The sequence below is a fragment of the Ovis aries genome, chromosome 11, assembly GCF_016772045.2.
Source record: "Ovis aries strain OAR_USU_Benz2616 breed Rambouillet chromosome 11, ARS-UI_Ramb_v3.0, whole genome shotgun sequence".
Lineage (NCBI taxonomy): Eukaryota > Metazoa > Chordata > Mammalia > Artiodactyla > Bovidae > Ovis > Ovis aries.
In genome coordinates this window covers 10,507,933-10,532,892 of record NC_056064.1, presented here as the reverse complement: position 1 = coordinate 10,532,892, position 24,960 = coordinate 10,507,933, and the positions used below count along the sequence as shown (strand labels likewise).

At 41.7% G+C, this 24,960-nt stretch overlaps 1 protein-coding gene across 4 annotated transcripts; it reads left to right on the top strand.

Annotated features, from left to right (window-relative positions):
* The first annotated feature begins 36 nt into the window (after positions 1-36).
* TUBD1 (tubulin delta 1) lies at positions 37-24,090 on the top strand. Of its 4 annotated transcripts, none has more exons than XM_012185222.5 (9): positions 37-255; positions 1,084-1,300; positions 3,040-3,187; positions 5,625-5,820; positions 6,735-6,966; positions 11,283-11,447; positions 19,598-19,738; positions 21,412-21,595; positions 23,389-24,090. In XM_012185222.5, exons 1-9 carry the CDS (start codon positions 238-240, stop codon positions 23,489-23,491), a joined length of 1,404 nt encoding a protein of 467 aa, XP_012040612.3. In that variant the 5' UTR covers positions 37-237; the 3' UTR covers positions 23,492-24,090. The 4 variants fall into 4 exon arrangements, with proteins under 4 accessions (XP_012040612.3, XP_004012465.4, XP_042111264.1 ...); XM_004012416.6 differs by having other exon boundaries at positions 5,604-5,820; XM_042255330.2 differs by having other exon boundaries at positions 159-483; positions 5,604-5,820.
* Positions 24,091-24,960: the final 870 nt, after the last annotated feature.

Genomic DNA, 24,960 nt, shown 5'->3' with positions numbered 1-24,960 from the left:
CAGAGTCAGCTAAAGCCCGATGGACAGTGAGCATGCGTGCTGTGTCCGAAGTTGATAAAGTGAACATGCGTAATTAACCTTTCTGAATGGGGAGGGGGGCGGAGGGAGAAAAACCACAACAAATCTGCTTGTATGTGGAACATGCGCATTCGTTCTCTGTAGTTTTTTCGGTATGGAAAATGAGCCTGCGCATTAGGAAAATGTTGCCCCCGTGAAGTTTGAACCCGACAGAAACGGATGGTCCTGCGGTTGCCAGTGAGTGGGGTTAATGGGGAGTTCCTGGGGACGTGTAGAAACGCAGAACTTGGCTTTGCTATTTACCAGCTCAGTGGCCTTGCGAAAGTCAGTGACTTTTCAGAGCCTCGGTGTCCTTATCCGTAAAATAAAAATAATGATACCAATTTTGCAGAGTTGTTTGATGATTTTAAGTACAGAGTCTGGCTTACAAGCCACGGCTCCTTCCAGTGCTGCATAGACCCCGTGGTAAGGTCTTTACCAAAAACTGTCTCTCTTCATTGTTAAAAGTAGTGGATACTTGCTCTACTATTTCTCCTTTTTTTTTCCTCTCCAAGCCTCGTCTTCTTTGCTGTCTTATCTGAGCTAAATACAAGGACTTTCTTGTAAGTGTTATGAGGTTACCAGTACAGAAAGTTGATTGGTGGAGAGAAAAAGTCGTTATTTAGAAGCGACAAAATTAACGTTAATTGAATGTGCTACCGTTGAGCTCACTTTTGCATTTTCTATGTTCCTTTGGTGTGAAGTGGATACACAAATTACTTCAACCAGAATTCACTTTGTTTTGTTTGTTTTAAACGCATGCTTAGAAAGTTGCAATTACACGTGAGATTTTGGAAACTATTGAGCTATATATGAATGGATTTGGGTACAGCAGTCCCAAGTCCCAAAACCATATACAGAAAAAGAACAACTTCCTTGAATGATTGGCTCCTTAAACAACATAGGTATTTTATCTATATATAGTATTTACAAATTATATATTTTTATTGATGTGTGTTAACATATTTTGTTTGTTCTTTGTTGGTAATGTAGTGGTTCTCTAAGACCATATATTTTCTATTACAGATTGCTCATTTTTTCGAAGGAGTTTGTTTTGGTTTGTTTCTCAGCATGTCAATAGTAACAGTGCAGCTTGGTCAGTGTGGCAATCAGATTGGTTTTGAAGTGTTTGATGCTTTATTTAATGACTCACACTGTCCCCGAGGACTCTGCTCTAAAAAGGAGAATGAGGCATATCAAGCATCTTGCAAAGAAAGGTTCTTCAGTGAGGAGGAAAATGGAGGTATGTGTGGTCCACATAACCAGTCTCTTCAAGGCCAGGCCCTGCACATGGTGTCTGAACCCCCTTCATCTTGCAGCAGAATGATTTTGTTCTCAGTCCTTTGTTTTTGTGTTAAGCTTTCCCTCTCCAGTGACATCATGTCCTCAGGCCATGAGCTTGCTCAAATCTTGCCAATCTAAAACCAACCAACCAAATAAAACATAGCTCTTGACTATAGCTTTTTTCCTTCCTTCTCAACTAAGATTCTCAAAGGAGAAGCCCCTTTACCAATTATAATCCTGCTTCTGCTTTACAATACCAATGAAGCTGTCCCATGAAAAATTCCCAGTGATCTCCTAATTACTAGAGCCAGTAACTGTTTTTCTTTTTGTTAATTCACTTAACTTCTCTACCAGATTTGATAACATTAACTAGAAAACTCCCTCCTTGAGACTCCTTCTTCCTAGTCACTGAACTTTTCTTTTCTAGTGCTTGCATCTCAGCGTCTTCCCCACTTGTGTAGTTCTCTCTGGGCGAATTCAGTGACTCAAATGTTGCTCCATCTTTCATACTGATTACTCTCAAATCTGTAGCCTAGCATCTCTTTCAAGCTGCAGTCTGGTTAGTGAACATCACCTGTGTCTCTCCTGTGTACCTCAAACTCAACATCTCCATACCTGAGGGCATGCATTGTTTTTCCCTTAAAACTTTGTTCCTACTGCCTACGTTCAGATCCGCTTAGTTTATCTCCTACGGGTCCCTTGAAATGCCTCTCCCCTCTCCATCTTCGCTGTCATTGCCTTAGTTCTGGCTCTTGTCCTTCCTCATCTGGATTGTTTCAAGACACTCCTGAATTTCCCTGCCTGGTCTCCTGTGTCTATCACATCTATCCTCCACACTGCTGGATTCAAAAAGACATCTTAGGGACTTCCTTGGTGGTCCAGAGGTTAAAACTTTACACTTCTGCGGAAGGGAGTGCCAGTTCTATCCTTGGTTGGGAAACTACAATCCCACATGCCTTGCTTACTTGCTTAACAATAAAGTACTTAACTTAAACTTACTTAACAGTAAGTAAAGAAATAAATGTAGTAAAAAGCTGTTTAAAAAAATAATAAAGACATCTGACATTAAAAAAAATAAAGACATGTGACTATTCCTTTCATCCTTGAATGTTTCCAGTGGTTTCTCATTGGCTGAAAAACAAGTTTCAAGGTTTTGAGCATTGTGTATTAGGACTTCTAATATCTGAGCCCTGCCTGCTTCCGGTCCTGTCCATCGTTTCTTACACCCACTGTCTCCATCTTCTGCTTCAATAATCCTGAGATGGTTGGCATTTTGTGCTTCTGAATATGCGCCTCTGTTACTGTGGATTTGTTCTGGGTCCCATCACATCACTTCATGATTCAGTGTTGCTGAGTTTTGCTGCCCTCCCTGGTTCTCCTCGGGCTGGATTGATCCTGTCTTCATCTCTGTGTTTGTAGCATAGTACATAGCACATTATAAGCACTCAATAGGTGTTTGTAGACCTGACCCAGTCATCATTTTGGCCCATATTTATTCAGCCTGCCAGCAGAATGCTGGGCAGATGAAGCATCTGCATCTACCTGCTGCTGCCCACCTCAGTTTCTAAGCAGAATGACATCTTTCTATTCTCAATCTTTGAATTTTTTTTTTTTTAATTTAGAGAAGTTTATGCTCTGAGTTACCCCAAATAAGATTATATGCATTATTTTTCTTTTGATCTTTTTTTCCTTCTCTAGTTCCACTTGCTCGTGCTGTCCTTGTTGACATGGAACCTAAAGTTATCAATCAAACACTGTCAAAGGCCGCCCGTTCTGGCCGATGGAAATATGGCCAGCATTCATGCTTCTGTCAAAAACAAGGTTCTGGAAACAACTGGGCCTATGGGTAAGAATAATTCCTCATGCTTTTCAGTTTAGATACAGCTGCACAGTTGATGAATAGTGTAGTTACAACTGCACAGTTGATATACTAAACGTTGTTCTTTAGCCACTTAGCTGTGTCTGACTCTTTTGCGACCCCGTGGACGGTAGCCCACCAGGTTCCTCTGTCTATGTGATTTCCCAGGCAGAAATACTGGAGTGGGTTGCCGTTTCCTTCTCCAGGATATCTTCCTGACCAGGGATCAAACCCATGTCTCCTGCATTCCCATACCAAACTTTGAATTTCTGTTTTAACATTTAGAGTGTGACTTCACCCAGAAGTCACTCATTCTGTCTCACCTTTCTATATGCTTCAGGTCTAGATACTGCTGAAACCAAGGATCTTTTGCAGAAGGGTTTCCACTTCTTCACTGTTATTCTGCCAGCTAACTTATTATTGATACAGTATCTTTATCTGGCAAGTATTCCAGTTAATAGGGAATATGACTACACAGTAGTATTGCCTGAATTCTTTAGAAAATACCAGTGCCTAGGGCTCACATCCAGAAATTCTGATTTAATAGGTTTGGGATGAAGTCTGAATGTTGGAATTTTTCAAAGCTTCCCAAGATGATTTTAATGTGTGGCAAAGTTAGAATTCCTGCTTTTGGAGTATTGTTATGAATATTGAAGATTATGTTGTACCATAATCTTATAGATTCACACTCATCTCACGTGCTAGCAAAGTAATGCTCAAAATTCTCCAAGCCAGTCTTCAACAGCACCTGAACCGTGAACTTCCGGATGTTCAAGCTGCATTTAGAAAAGGCAGAGGAACCAGAGATCAAATTGCCAACATCCATGGGATCCTCAAAAAAGCAAGAGAGTTCCAGAAAAACATCTACTTCTGCTTTATTGACAAACTGGAAAATTCTGAAAGAGATGGGAATACCAGACCACCTGACCTGCCTCCTGAGAAACCTGTATGCAGGGCAAGAAACAACAGTTATAACTGGACATGGAACAACAGACTGGTTCCAAATCAACAAAAGAGTATATCAAGGCTGTATATTATCACTCTGCTTATTTAACTTACATGCAGAGTACATCATGTGAAATGCTGGGCTAGATGAAACACAAGCTGGAATCAAGATTGCCGGGAGAAATATCAATAACCTCAGATATGCAGATGACATGACCCTTATGGCAGAAAGCAAGGAAGAACTAAAGAGCCTCTTGATGAAAGTGAAAGAGGAGAGTGAAAAACTTGGCTTAAAGCTCAAAGTTGGCTTCGGAAAACTAAGATCATGGCATCTGGTCCCATCACTTCATGGCAAATAGATGGGGAAACAATGGAAACAGTGAGAGACTCTTTTCTTGAGCTCCAAAATCACTGCAGATGGTGACTGCAGCCTTAAAATTAAAAGATGCTTGCTCCTTGGAAGAAAAGCTATGCAACCTAAATAGCATATTAAAAAGCATAGACATTACTTTGTCAAGGTCCATCTAGTCAAAGCTATGGTTTTTCCAGTAGTCATATATGGATGTGAGAGTTGGACCACAAGTAGTCTTTGCGATTAAAGAAAGCTGAGCACTGAAGAATTGATGCTTTTGAACTGTGGTGTTGGAGAAGACTGAGAGTCCCTTGGACTGCAAGGAGATCCATACAGTCCATCCTAAAGGAGATCAGTCCTGAATATTCATTGGAAGGACTGATGTTGAAGCTGAAACTCCAATACTTCAATACTTTGGCCACGTGATGCGAAGAGCTGACTCATTGGAAAAGACCCTGATGCTGGGAAAGATTGAAGGCAGGAGGAGAAGGGGACGACAGAGAATGAGATGGTTGGATGGCATCACCAACTCGATGGACATGAGTTTGAGTAAGCTCTGGGAGTTGGTGATGGACAGGGAAGCCTGGTGTGCTGCAGTCCATGGGCTTGCAAAGAGTCGGACATGACTGAGTGACTGAACTGAACTGAAATCTTTAGAACCACCTGGTAATTCTAGCCAAAGGAGTGGCCTATTAAAGAGAATTTTCTATTCCCAGTAAATTGACTCTCCTAGCAGTCCTATTCGCTTTTAAAAACTGTTTGACTTGTGTATCTTATTATTTTCTTCTTCTATTTTTTCATTTTGTTTTTGTTGTATGTTATTATTATTGTTATCTTTAGGCCCTTCTATGTCGCATGCAAGATCTTAGTTCTCCAACCAGGGATCCAACCTGTGCCCCCTACTTTGGGAGCACAGAATCTTAACCACTGGGCTACCAAGGAGGTCCCCTTAACTTGTGTCTATAAACTTTGGTCACTCAGGGTACCTGTATGTCTCCTGAGAGGTAGTTCACTTGCATAGGTTTAGAAAGCCTTCTCTCTCCTATACCTTTCTCTGCAATGCATCTCTCTGGTTAAATTGGAAGATGTTTGTTTTGCACTGCATAGATACTCTGTTCATGGACCCAGGCATGAAGAATCTATAATGAACCTAATCCGGAAGGAAGTGGAGAAATGCGATTCTTTGAGTGGCTTTTTCATCATAATGAGTATGGCTGGAGGCACTGGATCCGGGCTAGGAGCCTTCGTTACTCAGAACTTACAAGATCAGTACTCAAGCGCTTTGAAAATGAATCAGATTATATGGCCTTATGGAACTGGTGAGGTATGAACACATCAATTTAAAAATTTCTGTTTCGTAGTCTTTGCGATTAAAACAAATTATGTAAAAGATCTGTCTCATCCTTTCTTTGGAAATGTTAAGTTACTGCGTCAGGTGTGAGTATACAGTATGGTACTTTGATGAACAACTCATTTAACTTTGTTTAAACTTTGCCAAGCAAATGAGGTGTCCTTATTTATAAAAACTCCAAAGAAGAAAACTGTGCAGCTTCTCTCAGAAACCCATTCCTGGGTCAGTCCCTCTGGCTACTGCCTGTAAAGCAGGGACCTTGACCTCATCCTGCTATTGCCAGCCTTCGAAGAATTTTCATTTCTTTCCATTGAGAGGACATTTCTATGTAAGTCAGTTTGCTGTTGATCAGCCTAGCGGGAGAAATAATAAAACGGAGATGAAATAAGTCACAGGAGGAAATGATGTAGAAAGTATGATAGTAATAGTGAAAGTAATAGTATAGTCATCGTTTACTGAACCCTTACTATACACAGGGCACTATTCTAAGTGCTTTACTGGTATTCTGACATTAATTCTGAGAACTCTTAAGAGGCTGGTATAATTATTATCTCCGTTTTACAAATGAGGAAACTGAGACACAGAGAGATTATGTAACTTATCTAAGATCATATAGCTAGAAACTGGAAGAGCCAGGATTTGAACCTAGGTAAGATGCCCTCTTAATTGCTATTCTCTCCTACCTTTTTTTTTTTTAACTATTTATTAATTTGGCTGCTCCAAGTCTTAGCTGTGGCTCATGGGATCTTTAGTTTCAGCATGTGGGTTCTAGTTCCCTGACCAGGGCACGAACCCTGGCCCCCGCATTGAGAATGTGAGTCTTAGCCAGTGGACTACCAGGGAAGTCCTTCTCCTGCCTTTCTTATTTGTGGCCTTTTCCTCTCCAGGTGATTGTTCAGAACTACAACTCCATTTTGACACTTTCTCACTTGTACCGATCTTCAGACGCCCTCCTTGTTCATGAGAACGATGCTGTTCATAAGATCTGTGCGAAGCTGATGAATATCAAGCAGATCTCCTTCTGTGATATAAATCAAGTCCTCGCACATCAGCTGGGAAGTGTGTTCCAGCCTACTTACTCCGGGGAAGGCTCATTTCACTACAGGAGAAATCCACTAGGTATTTGTGCCCCTGTGGGTTATTTGTAGAGAAGTCTGATGTTGTGAAAGCCTCAAAGCTGTTCTTCTCTGGCTCTCCCCTCTACCTGAAGATATACTCACATCTCCCTCACTTCAGAACCTTCCACCTATTCCATTCTTCAGGACCTTTTCTCTTCTTTTTCTTTTTTTCCTTCCCTATTTTTTTTTTTTTTTTTTTTTGTGGCTCTTAAATGTTTAATTACTTGAGTTGAACAGGGGGATGAAAAAAAAAAAAAGGCCCAGAAGAAAAATCAACAGGACAGGCCTGGCTTTAAGACTTTTTGTATTCGATTCGTTCTACTTTCACATCATCTCCAATTAGCTGATACACATAAGTGACAACTGTAGAAGCCTGGATATCCATCAACACAAATGAAGGAGTAATGTTTGTTTCCAAGGCATTATATGCTCCAGTGGCAGAACCTGGATTAATGTAGAATTTATTTTCATGCTCAAATGCTTCAAATTTATGTGTGTGTCCTGAAATAAGAATGTCCACATCAAACTGCCTCTGCAATAGGGCTAGGCTGGTCATATCTCCCCATGGAATAACTTGATGTCCATGGATCAAACCAATTTTCCTTCCCTATTTTTAAAAATAATTTTGAGATATAATTCACATACCATACAACTCACCCATTTGAAATACGCACGTCAGTGTTTTCTAGCATACTCACAAAGTTGCATAACCATCATTTTCATCATTGTGCAATAAAACCAGCCACTCTTTTCCAGTTTATTTGTCAAGTGGTGCTTTATCCATTCGAACCATCCAGATGCAAAGGACCCAGGAATCTGTACGTCTCAGTCCTACCCTCTTTCCCAAATGGTTGCCTATCCCACTTCTCCTAGTTGCATCTGCCTCTTCAAATTTAGCATGCTCTGAATGGATTCATCATCCCCTCTGCCCCCCCACCCCCGCGCCCCCGCTTGTTTCCCCTCCCCCACTTCCTCCATTCCTGTCGCCTGAATTTCTCCCACTGTCCTCTTATCTCATCAGTATGCTCAGACCTGTTGGTGCCATCTCTCCCAGCTGTCTGCATTCTTTCCTGCCTCCCTGTGTCTCTGACATTGGTTCAGTTGGTCAGCGTCTCTTAACTGATATTGCGTGCTCCCCCTGAATACAAAGTTCTTTTTATTCTCAATCTCTGCCTCTCTCTCTTTCTCTCGTCTCTGTTTCATAAAAACAGAAGCTCGAAGCTACATGGACATCCCTGGCTTAAGGTGGTCCTAACCCTGCTTCCCTTCCTGCTGCCTGCCTCTCCCCCCCACCCCCCACATCAGTCCTGCTGGCACACTGACCCCAGTGAGCCTCCCCAAGGCACGGATCTAATCCTCGCATTCTGCTCACCCCCCATTCTGTGACTCACGCATTACCTGCCAGATTTGTCGTAATTCCTTAGCCTGGCCTCCACATTCTGCCCTGAGTCTTGTCTTTGCACTTTGGTCACCTTCTGCCTCCTCTGCATAGATTCCCCACTTGCTTTTCATCCTGTCTCCACTTCCTTCTTCAGTCTGGAACTTTCCTGCTTTGGTCCTTTTGCTCAGTGTTTTCTCTTTTAAAAATCACTTCCTGCTTCCCTTCTTCACCTCTACTGAAACCTTCCTCATCCTTTAGGATCCAATTCAAGTGATAATTTTTTTTTCCTTTTCTAACGTTTATTTGGCTGCCCCGATCTTAGTTGAGGCATGCAGGATCTTTAGTGCAGCCTGTGGGATCTAATTTCCTGGCCAGGGACTGAACCCAGGCTCCCTGCATTGGGAGTGATTGGGAGCGTGGAGTCTTAGCCACTAGACCACCAGGAAGTCCCAAAGTAACCCTCCAGCTCTGAACTCCTGTGTGTGCATGCTCACTTCAGTCATGTCCAACTCTTTGCGACCCTATGGACTGTAAGGCTCCTCCGTCCATGGGATTCTCCAGGCAAGAATACTGGAGTGGGTTGCCAAGCCCTCCTCTAGGAGATCTTCCTGACCCAGGGATCGAACCCATGTCTCTTGCATCTCCTGCATTGGCAGGCGAGTTCTTCACCCCCGTGCTCCCTTGGCATTCTGTATCTCTTTTATGTTACTTGATGTTTTTTGCCTTTATTATTTCTTCAAGTGTGTTTGCTTATCTTTAAGAGTTACACACATAAATGTACATATTTATTCCAGGAGTACAAAAGAATATGCAATCAAGAGTAAGTCACCCTCTGACCCCTCCCAGATGCCGCCACTGTAATTAGCGTCCTGTGTTTCCCTGGAGGAGTCTGACGTGTGCATGTCTTGTAGTCCCCACTAATTTGCAACTTCCTTGGCGACATGTGTCTTGTTAATTTCTGTGCATTCCACAGTACTTACCATATTGCACATCTGTTCATTCAACCAGTATTTATTGACTTCCTGCTATGTGCCAGACACTATGCTAAATGTTGGGGATTCAGTGAGGAACCAATATAGACATTGTGTTCACACTAAACAATTATGCCAAGAAGGTGTAATTAAAAACTGAGTTAAATGCTCTGAAGGAAAGGAGTGCAGATCCAAGAGAATGTGTCACAATGGAACCAGACTTAGGCTGATGAGGCAAAGAAGTCAGCCCTTGAAGAAGTTAACATGAGCAAAAAGCTGGATGAAGACTTGGAGTTAACTAAGCAAAGGGAGGGGGACAGGAATAGCATGTGCAAAGGCCCTGTGGCAGAAGGAAGCATGGCCCTTTAGGACAGAGAGAAATCCAGTGTCACTGGAGCACAGAGAATGGTGCAGGGGATGCCTGACACCTGAGGCTAGAGCAGTGAGCAGGGGCCGACCTTGTAGGGCCCTGGAAGCGTGTAAAGGCCGCCTCATTCATCTAAGAGCAGGGGAAAGCCTCTGAAGGAGTTTAAGGAGGTTGTTGGCATAACCGGACTGCCTGTGGAGAGCTGATTGGAAGCCGTCTTCACAGATGGCCATCTTCTCACTGTGTCTTCACATGCCACAAAGGGGCAAGAGGCCTCTCTGGGGTCTCTTTCATAAAGAGACTTCACCTCCCAAAGGCCCCCTCGCCTCCTTAAAGCCATCACCTTGGAGGTGAGGATTGCATTGTGGGAATTTGTGGGGACACAAACTCAGAGTTTGACAAGGCCAAGAGTGTTTAAGATGAGACCAGGTGAACAAGAAAGCTGGAAGGAAGCACAGACTTTAACAATCTGTGCGTTAGCGTTCAGGGATTATTTGCTGATTGTTTTTTGTTACACACGCTATGTGACAGAATTCAGCTCTAGCTGCTTTACAGAAAAGGCTTCTTATGTTTAGAGGAAACGCCACTAGCCATAAGATCAATTTGTGCAACGGTTTGTAGATGTTTGCATCAGAATTTATTCTTAACATTAGGATATAGGCCATGAATTTGCATTCAGTGTTATCATAAAATTTATTCTTTAGCATTATTTCTTTATGTGGCTGTGCAGGCTCTTAGTTGTGGCATGCAGAATCTTCAATCTTCATTGTGGCGCATGGGATCTTTAGTTGCAGCATGTGGGATCAAGTTTGCTGACCAGGGATTAAACCCAGTCCCCCCGCATTGGGAGTACAGTGTCTTAGCCACTGGACCACCAGGGAAGTCCCCATAAGATTTAAATTTCATGTTATGGTAAAAGATTTTTCTTGCTCCTCTAGAAAGGAGTATTTTCTATAAATATATAAAATATATACAAGATATAGTAAGATAAAAATATTTTTAAAATAAGTAAGCTCTGAATGGAAAACAAAGTAGCCCTTCTCCTTCATCCTCTTTCATTACAAGTATAACGTTCTAAAGATAGACATATTCCTTAGTTCAAGAATTACTAATCCTGTCTTCTTTCCAAGTGGAGTTTAATGTTAAGAGGTTCTGCTTATCGTTTAACCAAATAAAATAAATAAGAGATCTAAGAAAATTTCTAAGGGGGCATTTGGTGAACACGGAATGACAATAAAAGTGTATTATCTCTAATACTTACTTTGTTTTCCTGAGGTTTAGCTAAATATTTCATTCACATTTCCAGGTTCTTAACTCAGAAATAATTATTGTTTCCTTTTGGCAAAGTGTGTTTTTTTTTTTCATTCATGCTAAAATAGGTGCCAAAACCAAGCATTAGTTGATTAAGCATTAGCATTAATCAAGCATTCATACATATTGTCTCTGAAATTGTATTTACATTTTGAAATTTAAGCAGTTTTAGCCTTGGAGGAGAAAACACATTTGGTCCCCCCCAAGCCATCCAATCGTGGTTGTATATGAGCCAGCGGAAATAACATGGAATTTAAGAACTGAGTTCAGATTTTTTTTCTTTGCAGGAGACTTAATGGAGAATTTAGTTCCCCATCCAGAATTCAAGATGCTGGGTGTTCGTAACATTCCTCAAATGTCTGAGAATTCACTGGCATACAGCACGTTTACTTGGGCTGGCCTCCTCAAGCATTTGAGACAGATGCTCATTTCTAATGCGAAAATGGAAGAAGGTAAAGGGTATTTTAAAAATATGCAGCCCACAAGCTGGGAAAAATGCCTGTACTGAAGTTCCCAATATAAACTGGCTTGGGCCAGTTGAAATAATAGTGCCTTCTTCTGATCTGGGAGGCTCCTACAAAAACTCACCAGAATATCCTGGGAAGATTTCTTAATCACTTCACAGTTTCATTTCTCAAAAAAAGAAAAAAAAAAATTCAGATGAGTGTGACAATTATTTTTATTTTGTTTTTATCAAAGTAATATATGAATGTAGTTTTTTTAAAGAAATCAAGTTGTCAGAACTCACTTAAGTGTATATTTAAATCTGTGTATCACATTGTATGTAAAGTACATCTTAAGTTTTTTAAAAAGTCAAGTAATTGCCAGGTATGAATTTATAATGGGGAAGAGGACAGTCAGTTCTCCACTTCTCCACAGCCCAGCGGGCACTGCTTTCCGTGATTTGAGACGTTCTTTCTGGAATTGGCCTCCATTTCTAAACATCTTCCTTATTCTGTTATTTGTTTTATTTTCCAGGTTTAGATATCCTCTGCCTTCCTAGCATAACACTGAGAATTAAATCTTCTTATACCCTCTACACACACCTTCCCTCTCGCCTCCCAGTCTAGTGAAAATAAGTTCTCAGTGTTTGTATCATTTTTGCTATGTAAATTTTATTCAGAGTTGAGCCATGTACTACATACACAGATTACATTTTATTTCATGTACCGTTTATTTTTTCCTCCTAGAGTTAATAATTACTTGGTTGATACTCTTTGTACCTATTACGAATTTACCCCTAAACTTTCCCATAAAAATGAAACCCTTCCCAGCCAACCCATCAAGTAATGTTATTACTCCCATTGCCTTCTTAAAGATGTCCCTTCCAGAGGCCGTCACCCTTCAGGCTGCAGTGGTCACTCTGCAGGCGTGAGAAGCAGACGCACTGGCCTCTGCCTCCTTCTGTATTCTAGCCCGGTTCCTGGATTCCAAATCTTCCTCTTTCTACGCTTATTCCCTCATCTGGACATTGCCCTCCAGGAGCTTTGTGAGAAAGTGTACAGGGAAGGTACACATTTTCAGGCTGCAGATGTCATTATCCTGCCTTTTTTTTTTTTTTTTGATTGATGATTCAGCCAGGTATAGGATTTGAGGCTAGGAATCATTTTTACTCAGTGTCTTGAAAGCTTGCTCTATAATCTTCCAGCTTCCAGTGTTACAGCTGAGCAGTCCCACTTCAGTCTGATTTCTAATCCTGTTTCATTCTCTCTCATATCTTTTAGGATTTTCTCTTTGTGTCTAGCATTCTGGAATTCCTTCGTGTGGATCTTTTATCTCATGACACTGTAAACTTTATGAGTGCAGAGATCTTTATCTGGGGTGTTTATTCTTTTCAGAGGTTTAGCCTTTACTGAGTAGAAACCCCCTTTCAAGATGGGGGTGGGGGGCAGCCCACCTACTGCAGGGGCTGGGGAAGGGTCTGGAGCTCTCACTGCTTCTCATGCAGGTTTTTAACTAATCCTCCCATCTCTTCCTTTTCTAGAAGCGCTTCAGCTTCTAGGACCTTCACCATGGGTAGAAGTCTCAGTTTTTGCTGCGTCAGTAACCACTGGTTCATTTGCTTTCCAGTTTCGAAAATTGTCACCACTATCTTCTTTCCATTTTTTTCGTGCCTTTAAAAAAAAATTCGTGTTGTTAGTGAGATTTGAGGAGTAAACCGGTATGTTCAGTCTCATGTTTTACTGGAAGTTACTACTGTGTACAATTTTGGGAGCAGATATTTTATCACAGATTACAATCAGTTAGGTTTCAGTACTATGAGAGTGGATTTCCTCTACATTTACTTGTAATACCTTATGGATTTTAGATCATAGTGCCTGAGGTTTGGAGATAAGTGGAAAGTTCACATCTTAAGTAATGCTTCGGAAACTTTTTGGCCACAGGACCTGTTTTTCTGGCAATATCTGTTATCAAGGAACACGGTGTACCTCAGGGTAGCTTATGACTTGGGACTCTGGGCCCTCTCAGGTCAATAAACCACTGTTTGTTTAGTCATTTTTCCATATGGGAATTTAGAGTATCAACATTTTTTCAGTTATAGATATGAATTTTGAACATTTAAATGTTTTCCTATAACTTTTTGTTGTTTAGCCAGTCAGTTTTGTCTGACAGTTTGTGACCCCATGGACTGCAGAACGCCAGATGTTTGAGCATTTTCTGGACTTTGCTCAAACTCAGGTCCGTTGAGTCGGGGATGCCATCCAGCCATCTCATCCTCTGTCATCCCTTTCTCCTCCTGCCTTCAATCTTTCCCAGCATCAGGGTGTTTTCCAGTGAGTCAGCTCTTCACATCAGGTGGCCAACGTAAATGTATGAATAAATGTATTTATGTCACTAACCAGGTTGATGGATATAGTTTTAAAGCTCCTCATGCGTTATCGGAATGCTCTGTGTGAAGATCGACCCCATCAGTATCGCCTTCAGCAATGTATCTTTCTCCATGTCCTCAGAACAGGAAGGATGAGTGGCCCAGGAAAGAGCAAGGCAGCAGTTAGTATCTCCTATGACCTAGCTTTGGAAGTCACATGCCATCACTTCGCATCATCCTTTTGGTTATTAAGGTCAGCCCTTTCCCATGGGGAGAAGACCACACGAGAGCCTGAGCACCAGGGGCGAGGAGCACAGGAGTTGATGTTGGAAGCTGGCTGCCGCCCTCTGCCCTCTGTCACCTCACGCATCGCATCCCCCCACTTGCAGAATGTACTTAACCCGTCCCAGGCCCTCCAAAGTTAGCATGACAGCCTACTAGCACATTCCTTTAGCCCATCAGCCTGAAATTCAGAATCTTGTCATCTAAAAGCAGGTCCAGGTGTGGATTTATGTCTCTTGGGTGAGATTTCCTGCGTATCGCTCTCTAAGCATGCCCCACTACCTACAGACCATGCTGGAACAGGTGGAGGATAACTGGTAGACACTGCTTTTCCAAAAGAGGGACGTGGAAGGAACACAGGCATCATTGGTCCATAAGGATCAGCAGGGTACATGCTGGCAGTTTCTCGATTAAACCGTTAAGACCTGGGAAGAATTTTCCACAGCTTTTGGCTTGGCCCTCTGAATCAAGCTAAATCACAATTTTACTGACTTTAAAGTTTTACTTACAGTATTTAAAAATTTTATTCAGTTCAGTCACTCAGTTGTGTCCGACTCTTTGCAACCCCATGAATCGAAGCACACCAGGCCTCCCTGTCCATCACCAACTCCCGGAGTTCACTCAGATTCATGTCCATCGAGTTGGTGATGCCATCCATCCATCTCATCCTCTGTCGTCCCCTTCTCCTCCTGCCCCCAATCCCTCCCAGCATCAGGCTCTTTTCCAATGAGTCAACTCTTCACATGAGGTGGCCAAAGTATTGGAGTTTCAGCTTTAGCATCATTCCTTCCAATGAACACCCAGGACTGATCTCCTTTAGAATGGACTGGTTGGATCTCCTTGCAGTCCAAGGGACTCTCAAGAGTCTTCTCCAACACCACAGTTCAAATGCATCAATTCTTCGGCGCTCAGCCTTCTTCACAGTCCAACTCTCACATCCATACATGACCACAGGAAAAACCATAGCCTTGACTAGATGGACCTTTGTTGGCAAAGTAATGTCTCTGCTTTTGAATATGCTATCTAGGTTGGTCATAACTTTCCTTCCAAGGAGTAAGTGTCTTTTAATTTCATGGTTGCAGTCAGCATCTGCAGTGATTTTGGAGCCCCAGAAAGTAAAGTTGGCCACTGTTTCCACTGTTTCCCCATCTATTTCCTTTCTGCTAGTTTGCATTAATATATTCACATGAGAGTCAGAGTTCTAAGGGCATATATATATAAACACACTTAAAAAAAATAAAACTAACATCATATTCAATTCAGTTCAGTCGCTCAGTCGTGTCCAGCTCTTTGCAACCCCATGAATCGCAGCACGCCAGGCCTCCCTGTCCATCACCAACTCCCGGAGTTCACCCTAGCTCATGTGCATCGAGTCGGTGATGCCATCCAGACATCTCATTTATAGTCCAGCTCTCACATCCATACATGACCGCTGGAAAAACCATAGCCTTCACTATGTAATTTTTTTGTTCTGCATTTTTCAATGTAGTATTCTCTATCCTTTATTCCAGTTCATTCATTTAGACATGCCTTGTTCTTTTCAGTAGCTGCACAGTTTTCTACCATATACGCCATAACTTTATATGTACCTAAATAGTGAATTAATTCTGTGAAGCTAGTTGTTAAAAATTCTTAGTCCGTAACCTTCTGTTGTCTCCTTGTTAAAGGTAACTGTCTCCCAAAACTCTCCTGTTGTTTGTTATTGTTTTTATCTATTTACTGCCTTTATAGAGTTTTCATTTATTTATTACCTATTTACTTCCCTCTAGGGAGGGTTAGGATTTAGCTTTTTTCTAACTCTGGACCCTAAGCCCTGAAATGCTCTCTGTCTCCTCATCCTTCTGATACGGTCGTAAGTGTCATCATTGGGTTAAAGCGATACTCAGTTTTATACCATCATGATCAAGTAAATGCTGTTCACAGCTGAGCAGCAGAGCATCCTGTGATTACTTTTCCCTTCCTGTATAATTTTTTTTTGTTTTCTTTGGAGTTAATGATTGCCTTGTTTTCTTGTTTGCTTAGTTTTTCTATGTACCTGTCAATTATTCAGCCTTGTTTCACTACTTGTCTGAATTTTTTTTTTCCTGATGCCAGGCATACCTTGTTTTATTGCACTTTGCAGATATTGTGTTCTTTGACAGATTGAAGGTTTGTGGCCACCCTTCATCTAGTAAATTTGTTGGCACCATTTTTCTAGCAGCGTTCGCTCACTACACGTCTCTGTGGCACGTTTTGGCCATTCTAACAGTATTTCACCCCTTTTTCTTATTATGTTTGTTATGGTGATGTGTAATCTTTGATGTTACTATATTTTTTAACGTCATCGTGTGTTGTTTTTTTTTTTTTTAACAACTATTTCTTTATTTTGGCTGTGTTGGACCTGTGCTACTGCGCACAGGCTTTCTCTAGTTGTGGCGCCAGAGGCTACTCCCTAGTTGCGGTGCCCGGGCTTCTCATTGTGGTGTCTCCTCTTGTTGCGGAGCACGGGCTCTACAGTGTGGGCTCAGGAGTTGCAGCTCACAGGCTTAGCTACCTTGCAGCATGTGGGATCCTTCCGGACCGAGGATCAGCAGGTGGACTCTCAACCATGGGACCACCAGGACAGTCCCTTTGACGTTACTATTGCAAAACAACTTTCAAGTTAAAAAAAGGATTATATCTTGAAAGTTCAGATGACGGTTAGCATTTTTTAGCACTAATAAAGCATTTTTCAATTAAGGTCGGTATGCTGTTTTTTTAGACACAGTGCTATTGCAGAATTGATAGATTACAGTATAGTGTAAATGTAACTTTTATATGCTCTGGGAAATGAAAAAATATTTATGTGACATGCTTTGTTGGGATTGTTGTTCAGTCTCTCAGTCGTGTCTGACACTTTCGACCCCATGGGCTGCAGCACGCCAGGCTCTCCTGTCCTTCACCGTCTCCCAGAGCTTGCTCAAGTTCATGTCCATTGAGTCGGTGATACCATCCAACCATCTCATCCTCTATCGTCCCCTTCTCCTCCTGCCTTCAATCTTTCCCAGCATCAGGGTCTTTTCCAAAGAGTCAGTTCTTCGCAGCAGGTGGCCAAAGTATTGGAACTTCAGCTGCAGCATCAGTCCTTCCAATGAATAGTCAGGACTGATTTCCTTTAGGATTGACTGGTTTGATCTTCTTGCAGGGGAGAAGTCTCCAGGGGACTCTCAACAGTCTTCTCCGACATCACAGTTCAAAAGCATCAGTTCTTTGGCACTCAGTCTTCTTTATGGTCCAAATGTCACATTCATACATGACTGCTGGACAAACGATAGCTTAGACTATATGGACCTTTGTCGGCAAAGTAATGTCTCTGCTTTTTAATACACTGTCTAGTTCGCCGTAGTTTATCTTCCAAGGAGCAAGTGTCTTTTAATTTGGGATAATTGACTTTATTGTGGTGGTTGGAACCAAGCACGCAAAATCTGCAAGGTCTGCCTGTATTCAAGTATTCTATCAGTTTCATCTTCCTAGAGAAACCTTCACCAGAGCCTTCTGATCCGCTTCAGTCTAGTGTTTTCCGCCCCCTCTAGCCCGTGTATGTCTGTCATGCTGGATATTGTTTGCCTGTCTGCTGTGTTAGATTTTCTGTCCAGAGGGTTTAGACAAAGCCCTAGTGGTCTTGGGGGGGGGGGGCATGGTTATCCTGGACTTCCGTTGATCTCTCTTGTTTTTTTTTTACACCTGATCTCTCTAGTTTTGGTGTGCACCATGCCCTTAGCTCTGCCTAGTGTTCTTCAGACTAGAGACACTCAATCCTGTCCTCTCCAGAAAGCAAACCTTTAGTTTCCTGCTAGGATAGGAAAGAGGCAGTCGTCATGATAAACAGACAAGTTTAGCAACATTCCTTGAGCAGGAGTCAAAGGGAGATGTGCCTCACATGGTTGCAAAGCCAGTTTAAGAGCCAGTGACTTAGCCATACTAGATGCTGTGAAGTTGTGTCTCCTTGTGGTTTCAATTTGCATTTTCCTCATGACAGTGATGTTGAGCATCTTTTCATGTGGTTATTAGCTATTTGTTTATCTTCTGTGGTGAAATGTTTGTTCAAACATCTCTCCAGATTTTTAAGTTGGCCTGTTTGTCTTATTATTATCAATGATTTCAGTATGCCAGTATATTTTTTATTTGTTCTGAAATTTCTTTTGCTGAAAATCGAACTGTTATTACACACTGAAATTTTCCCCTGTCTTATGTATAATTTAAGAGTATTTTCTTAATATTTCCCTTTGACTAGTCAATTTTCAATCCTATTTTTGCTTGGTGTTTCTACATCCCTTAACATTTTTGTATCTATTTTGCTTGTTTATTCACAGAGACATGTAGAATGAAGTTCACTCTTTCTAGGTGGATAGTTCCATGAGTTTTGACACACTTACTACCATGTAACCACCACCACAATTGAGACAGTAGTTCCATGCTCCAAAAAGTCTCCTCACACCCCTTTGTAGACAGTCTCTTTTCTCCACCCCAAGCCCCTAGTGACTATTGATCTGAACTTTATTCCTATGATTTTGCCTTTTCTAGACAGTCCTATTAGTTCAGTTCAGTCTCTCAGTCGTGTCCGACTCTTTGCGACCCCATGGATTGCAGCATGCCAGGCTTCCCTGTCCATCACCAACTCCCGGAGCTTACTCAAACTCATGTCCATCGAGTCAGTATGCCATCCAACCATCTCATCCTCTGCTGTCCCCTTCTCCTCCTGCCCTCAATCTTTCCCAGCATCAGGGTCTTTTCCAATGAGTCAGTTCGTTGCATCAGGTGGCCAAAGTATTGGAGTTTCAGCTTCAGCATCAGTCCTTCCAGTGATATTCAGGACTGATTTCCTTTAGGATGGACTGGTTGAATCTCCTTGTAGTCCAAGGGACTCTCAAGAGTCTTCTCCAGCACCACAGTTCAAAAGCATCAATTCTTTGGTGCTCAGCTTTCTTTATAGTCCAACTCTCACATCCATACGTGACTAATGGAAAAACCATAGCTTAAGAGTATATGGACCTTTGTCGGCAAAGTAATGTCTCTGCTTTTTAATATGCTGTCTAGGTTGGTCATAGCTTTTCTTCCAAGAAGCAAGAGTCTTTTAATTTCATGGCTGCAGTCACCATCTGCAGTGATTTTGGAGCCCAGGAAAGTCCTATAAATGGACTCACAGTATGTAACCTTTTCAGTCAAACTTGCTTCCTGCCTCTGAGATCTGTCCGTGTCTTTTTGCATATCCATAGTCAGTTTCTTTTTATTGCATTGTAGAATTCCATCCTTTGTGCCTACTGCCATCCTTTAATATTCAGTGAAGAATTATTTCATGCCTGCCTCAGAATTGAATAGTTTGAATAACCTTAGGTCAACCAGATAAGAATGTGTAACTTTTTAGCAGAATGCTGCCCCCCCCAACTTGTACTTATCAAATGGAAATTTCTATAAAATACATATATCATCTTATATTTTTCTGTTCTTGTTCAAGGCCATTTGTAAAATTTCTTTTTTTTTTACTTTTGGTAGGTATTGATTGGCAGGTTCGGCCACCTTTATCAGGACTTCCTCCTCTTGGTAAAATGTCTGTCAACAGAGAGATTCATTTTAACACTTCCATTGCTAACTTGGTCATCCTTCGTGGGAAAGACGCGCACAGTGCGGATGTGGGTGAGCAAAGTTAAGGTGAAAGTTAAGATGCACATTTTGCCGATGTTCATGGTACAGATGGCCTCATCCTGTGCCTTGTGGGATCTTGAGTTCCCTGGCTATGGATCGAACCCACACCCTTAGCGGTGAGAGCTCACAGCCCTAACCACTGAACCACCAGGAACTATCCCCCCCCCCCCAAATTTATTCTCTTTTTTTTTTTCTCCTGTATCTCTTGGAATTTTTTTAAATTAATTCTTATTGGAGTATAGTTTCCTTACAATGGTGTGTTAGTTTCAGGTGTACAGGAACGTCAATCAGCTGTATATGCTTACCCCCTTTTTGGATTTCCTTCCCATTTGGGTCACCACAGAGCACCGAGGAGAGTTCTCTGTGCTACAGTAGTTCTCAGCAGTTATATGTCAGTGCCAACCCCCCAAATTTATTCTTTTAAAGAAAGGGAAAAGAAAAACTCTGTTTTAGTAGCAAAATGCAATCCCTGTACCGGTATGTGACCAGACACCAAAATGGAAGTGGTGTAAATAAGAGACAAGTTTTAATTCTTTCTTCCTGAGTCTGGTTGCTCTGTCATCCTCACCTGTGGCTTCAGGCTTAGTCAGAGACATCTGTTAGCGCTTCAGCCATCAGATCACGTAGGCATAAGCAAAGCAGGACAGGCCTGGTCCTGCACGGGTCACACCCCACGCTTGTGTTTATGCCCCTTCGACTGAGTCGGACACGGCTGAGTGTGGCTTGGTGCGGCACGGTGGCAGCTGTGACATAAAGAGAGTCTGTCTCGTCCCTGTGTTGTTTAGTCCCCCCGTTGTGTCTGACTTTTTGAGATCCCATAGACTGTAGCCCACCAGGCTCCTCTATCCCTGGGATGTCCCAGGCAAGAATGTTGCAGTGGGTTGCCATTCCCTTCTCTAGGAGATCTTCCCAACCCAGGGATCCTACCGGTGTCTCCTACGTCTCCTCCACTGGGAGGCAAAGTCTTTACCACTGAGCCATGAGGAAAGCCCCTGTAACACCCTTAAATAAAAGAGTAGTAATAATTAAGAGATCATATCAAGTTGATCAGATGCGGTACTTTCTTCCTATTCTTCATTTTAGATTTTAAAATAAGACAGTTAATAAAAGGACATGTAAAGTAATCTAACTTTTAAAAATTTGCCCACAGGAAATGATGCAGGTACATAGAGGTGTTCTTTCAAAGATATTCATTGCAGTGTCTTTCACACTGATAGAAATGTGGGAACAACAAAATGCCCAGCAGTAGGAAATGTGTTAAGTAAATGATATGTTCATAGAAGCTTTTAAAAATATGGGTGATATTTATTGACACGGAAAAGAGGTTCACAACGTATTGGTGGATGGAAAATACAAATCACATAAGAGCATGCGTGTAAAATTCCAATATAAGAGAGGGTCAGCAGACTGTTCATAGTCACTATTTCTGGGTGGTGACATTTCAACTGTTGAGTTGACTTAAATTTTCTTCTTAATACTTCTCTGAATGGTGTGAATTTTTTTAATAATGATGAACATGGATCATTTATCGAAAAGCAATATAAAGCTAGTTTTAAAAGGCAATACAAAAGACTTCTGGTGAAATGGAAAAGAAAGTGTTTATTAAATTTGTTGCCAAAATTAATGATTTGTGATATAAACAGTGGCTTGTTGTTTTACTCTAGGAGCATTTAAAGATCCAGCTCTCTATACTTCCTGGTTAGAGCCTGTGCACGCTTTCAATGTGTGGAAAACCCAGCGAGCCTTTAGGAAATATGAGAGGTCTGCAGCCTTGGTCAGCAATAGCCAGTCCTTAGTAAAACCACTTGATAGGATTGTGGGCAAAGCATGGAATATGTTTGCTTCAAGGTAAGTACAAAAGAAGTCTACAAACCTTTCCTAACATGAGGCAGATAACTGCTAGGCAGGTTCTGGAGTGTCTTAGCCTGTTTGGGCTGCTATAACAAAAATAGCATAAAGTGGGTGGCTTATAAACCACAGAAGTTTATTTCTGAAGGCTGGGAATTCCAAGAGTAAGGTCCCAGCAGATGCGACGTCCAGTGAAGGCTCACTTCGTGGTTTATAGGTGGCGTCTTCTTGCTGTGTCCTGAGCTGGCGGCAGAGGCGAAGGAGCTCTCGTGGGCCTGTCACTGCACTCACGAGGGCTCCACTGTGGTGACCGAATCTCAGTCCCGAAGGCCTTACCTCCTGATGTCAGGACCTTGAGAGTTAGGGTTTCACCGTGTAAATCTGGGGGGAACACATTCAGACTGCCATGGAGTGAGCGCTTTGTACGTATGAAACTTTGAACACGTTACTTCTGGCTTCCTTTCCTGTATGATGGATCCAAAAGAGAGGATATATGTGGTGAAGGTTAAAATGAGATAATAATGTGGGAAAACACCTAGGCCAGTGCCTGACCAGTAAATGCTCAAGAACTGTTCCATAGTAATTTTCCAAAATTGGATCCTTGAGAATGGACGAGATCCTGATTTGCTCAGTAAGAAGGATATGGCAAGTTCAGCTCCACCTGATACTATGAAATGTCTGCCTGATGTGAAGAATTGCGTTAGCGGGCTCCCTGTCCTCTGCCACAGTTACTTAGTGTGGCAGCAGAACTCCTAGATGACTGGATAAGCCTGTACTTGGATTAGCCAGGATTCCCAGGGGTCTCCTCTCCTGTACCTGGCCATTCCCAGAACCCCCCTCCTCAGGACTGCGCGCTTTCTGTTTAGTTCTGGCCTAGTTCCCGTCCCACCGCCATTAAATGCTAGCAGCTGTTTTCACTAATAGAATTCATGTCCGCCCTTGATATTCTAATATGATTTCTCCTTCTACAGAACATTTTGAGGGGCTGGGGCTATTAACAGGATCATCTGGCCTAAGTGCAAGTTAAGTGTTGTCTGAAAAACACTCGGGAGGCTTCATTTCATTCCTAGAACCGGACCTGTGTGTTTCTGCAGTTTCACACCTTAGATAAGACTTCCCAGGCACTTCTCAAGAGGTTTTACTGAACCCAGTCATCTCCTCTAGGGTGTTGAATATGCGCTGGGTAGACAGCCAAATCTGAACACACTTTTTTTTCTCTGTGTGCTTTTTTTTTTTGGCCACGCCTGGCAGCTTGCTGGTTTCTTAATAATAGTTCCCCAGCCAGGGATGAAACCCTGTGAAAGCTCCGAGTCCTAACCATCGGCAGGCGTGCATCCACGCTCAGTCCTGTCCAGTTCTTCATGACCCCAGGGACTGTAGCCCACCAGGCTCCTCTGTCCATGGGATTTTCCTGACAAGAATACTGGAGCAGGTTGCTATTTCCTCCTCCAGGGGATGTTCCCAACCTAGGGATCTAACTCATGCCTCTTGCGTCTCCTGCGTTGACCGGCGGACTCTTTACCATTGAGTCACCTGGGAGGGTCCCCTAACCACTGGACCACCAGGGAATTCCCCTCCAATGTGCCTTTTATTGTCACTGTCTTGAACTGACGGAGCTTGAAATAAACTTTGAAAGCTTGCTACCTTTTGGAGTAAACATAGAAGCAAAGAGAAGACTTTTAAGAGAGTTTGCCATGTTCAGATGTTCATGAGCTACAAAAGAGCTATTATTTGATTCTGAACTCTTCAGTTGCCTGAGGTTTTTATTTTGTATTTTCTGTTTCTTTCACCAGAGCCTACCTTCATCAGTACACAAAATTTGGAATCGAAGAAGAGGATTTTTTGGACAGTTTCACGTTGTTAGAACAGGTTATCGCTAGTTACTGCAACCTCTGATTTTGAACCAAGAGGAAAAATTACCTTAAGTCAATTTTGGACTAAAATACTTGCAGTACTGCTTTCTAAGGTTTTAAAATTACAGTCTGCTGATGCTACAGAGTCGAATGCTGGTTCCTTCTTCATGCGATAGCCTCAGAGAAGGAGGAAAACCTTTCATGTTTTCAATGAAAACATCTACTTTGTATTTTCCTTTGTAAGAAAAAAAAAAAAATTGGTGCTTCTTTAAAGAACTTTGGGAACACTTGGCTGAGATGTTACAACTTTGAAACGATCAGAAAAGGAAACTTCCCTCTTTATTCCAAAAAGCATTCAGTAAATATGAGCTAAACTTTCATGGCACAATTTTAAGTTAAGAAATTGCAGTTCTATATTTAAATATATTCAACTTTGAAGTGAATGTTTTGGACCACAAGAGGGAGCTGTTGTCAAATGCTGTGATGTGAACATCTCTTTTTGAATATGTTCTATAACAGGGTAAGATTTTCCGCTGTAAGCAGCTATTTAAAAATAAATGTCAAAAAAAATAAAAATAAAAAAAAAATAAATGTCAGGATTTTGTTAATAAATGTATATCATGCTTAAGTGCAAAAGGTAAATAAGCAAGTGTTTACTTTGTTTGCTTTTCTTAAATTGGGCATCAGAAAATTGTCTTTCTTTTACATCTTAGAATTTCAGAGTAGAAATTGATTTTGATCAAATAGTGTGTTTTTTTTTTTTTTTTCAAATACTGTTTTTAAATTACTGATAGGTATTTAGCTGGTGTGGAAGAAGGTAATTATAAGGTAATATACTTCAAAGTGTATTCTTTTCAGTAAAAGGGGTGAGAGCTTTCACCAAACTGTCACTAGGTTGATAAAATTATCACCAAGGAAATACTAATATATTACTACTGCTAATTGCTCAGTTGTATCCAACTCTTTGAGACCCCACAGACTGTGGCCCTCCAGGCTCCTCCGTCCATGGGATTCTCCAAGCAAGAATACTGGAGTGGGTTGCCATTTCCTTCTCCAGGGGACCTTCCCAACCCAGGGATCAAACCCGGGTTTCCTGATTGCAGGCAGATTCTTAACCATCTGAGCTACAAGGAAATACTGTGCTAGATGAACTTGACACCTATAGATGTTGGTCTCATTTAGGACAAAACACATTTGGAAATTGGCAGCTGAGTTTGAGGAGAATGGTGTATTTCCATAAAACGCACCACATGAAATGTGGTTAACAAATATAAAATGGGAAACAAATAGGAACACTTGCCCTTTCTGCCAGGTCTACCAGTGGTGACTTATTTTTATATGGAAAAATGACAGTTCACAGATTCACTGGTTTCTTCCTTCTCTTTCCATATGGAAATGATTACTTTTTGGTGTTTTTCTTATCAACTGTTGCTATGATTTAAAATACTGAGCCATATCTTATTTCTAAGGAATGTAAAAAGTGGTCTCTTCATCTGCTAAAAGGCACACCCA

Coding starts and splice junctions, on each gene's coding strand:
- TUBD1 (XM_004012416.6), top strand. Junction 3,188..5,603: donor GGAAACAACTGGGCCTATGG/GTAAGAATAATT, acceptor TGCACTGCATAG/ATACTCTGTTCATGGACCCA. Junction 5,821..6,734: donor GGCCTTATGGAACTGGTGAG/GTATGAACACAT, acceptor TTTCCTCTCCAG/GTGATTGTTCAGAACTACAA.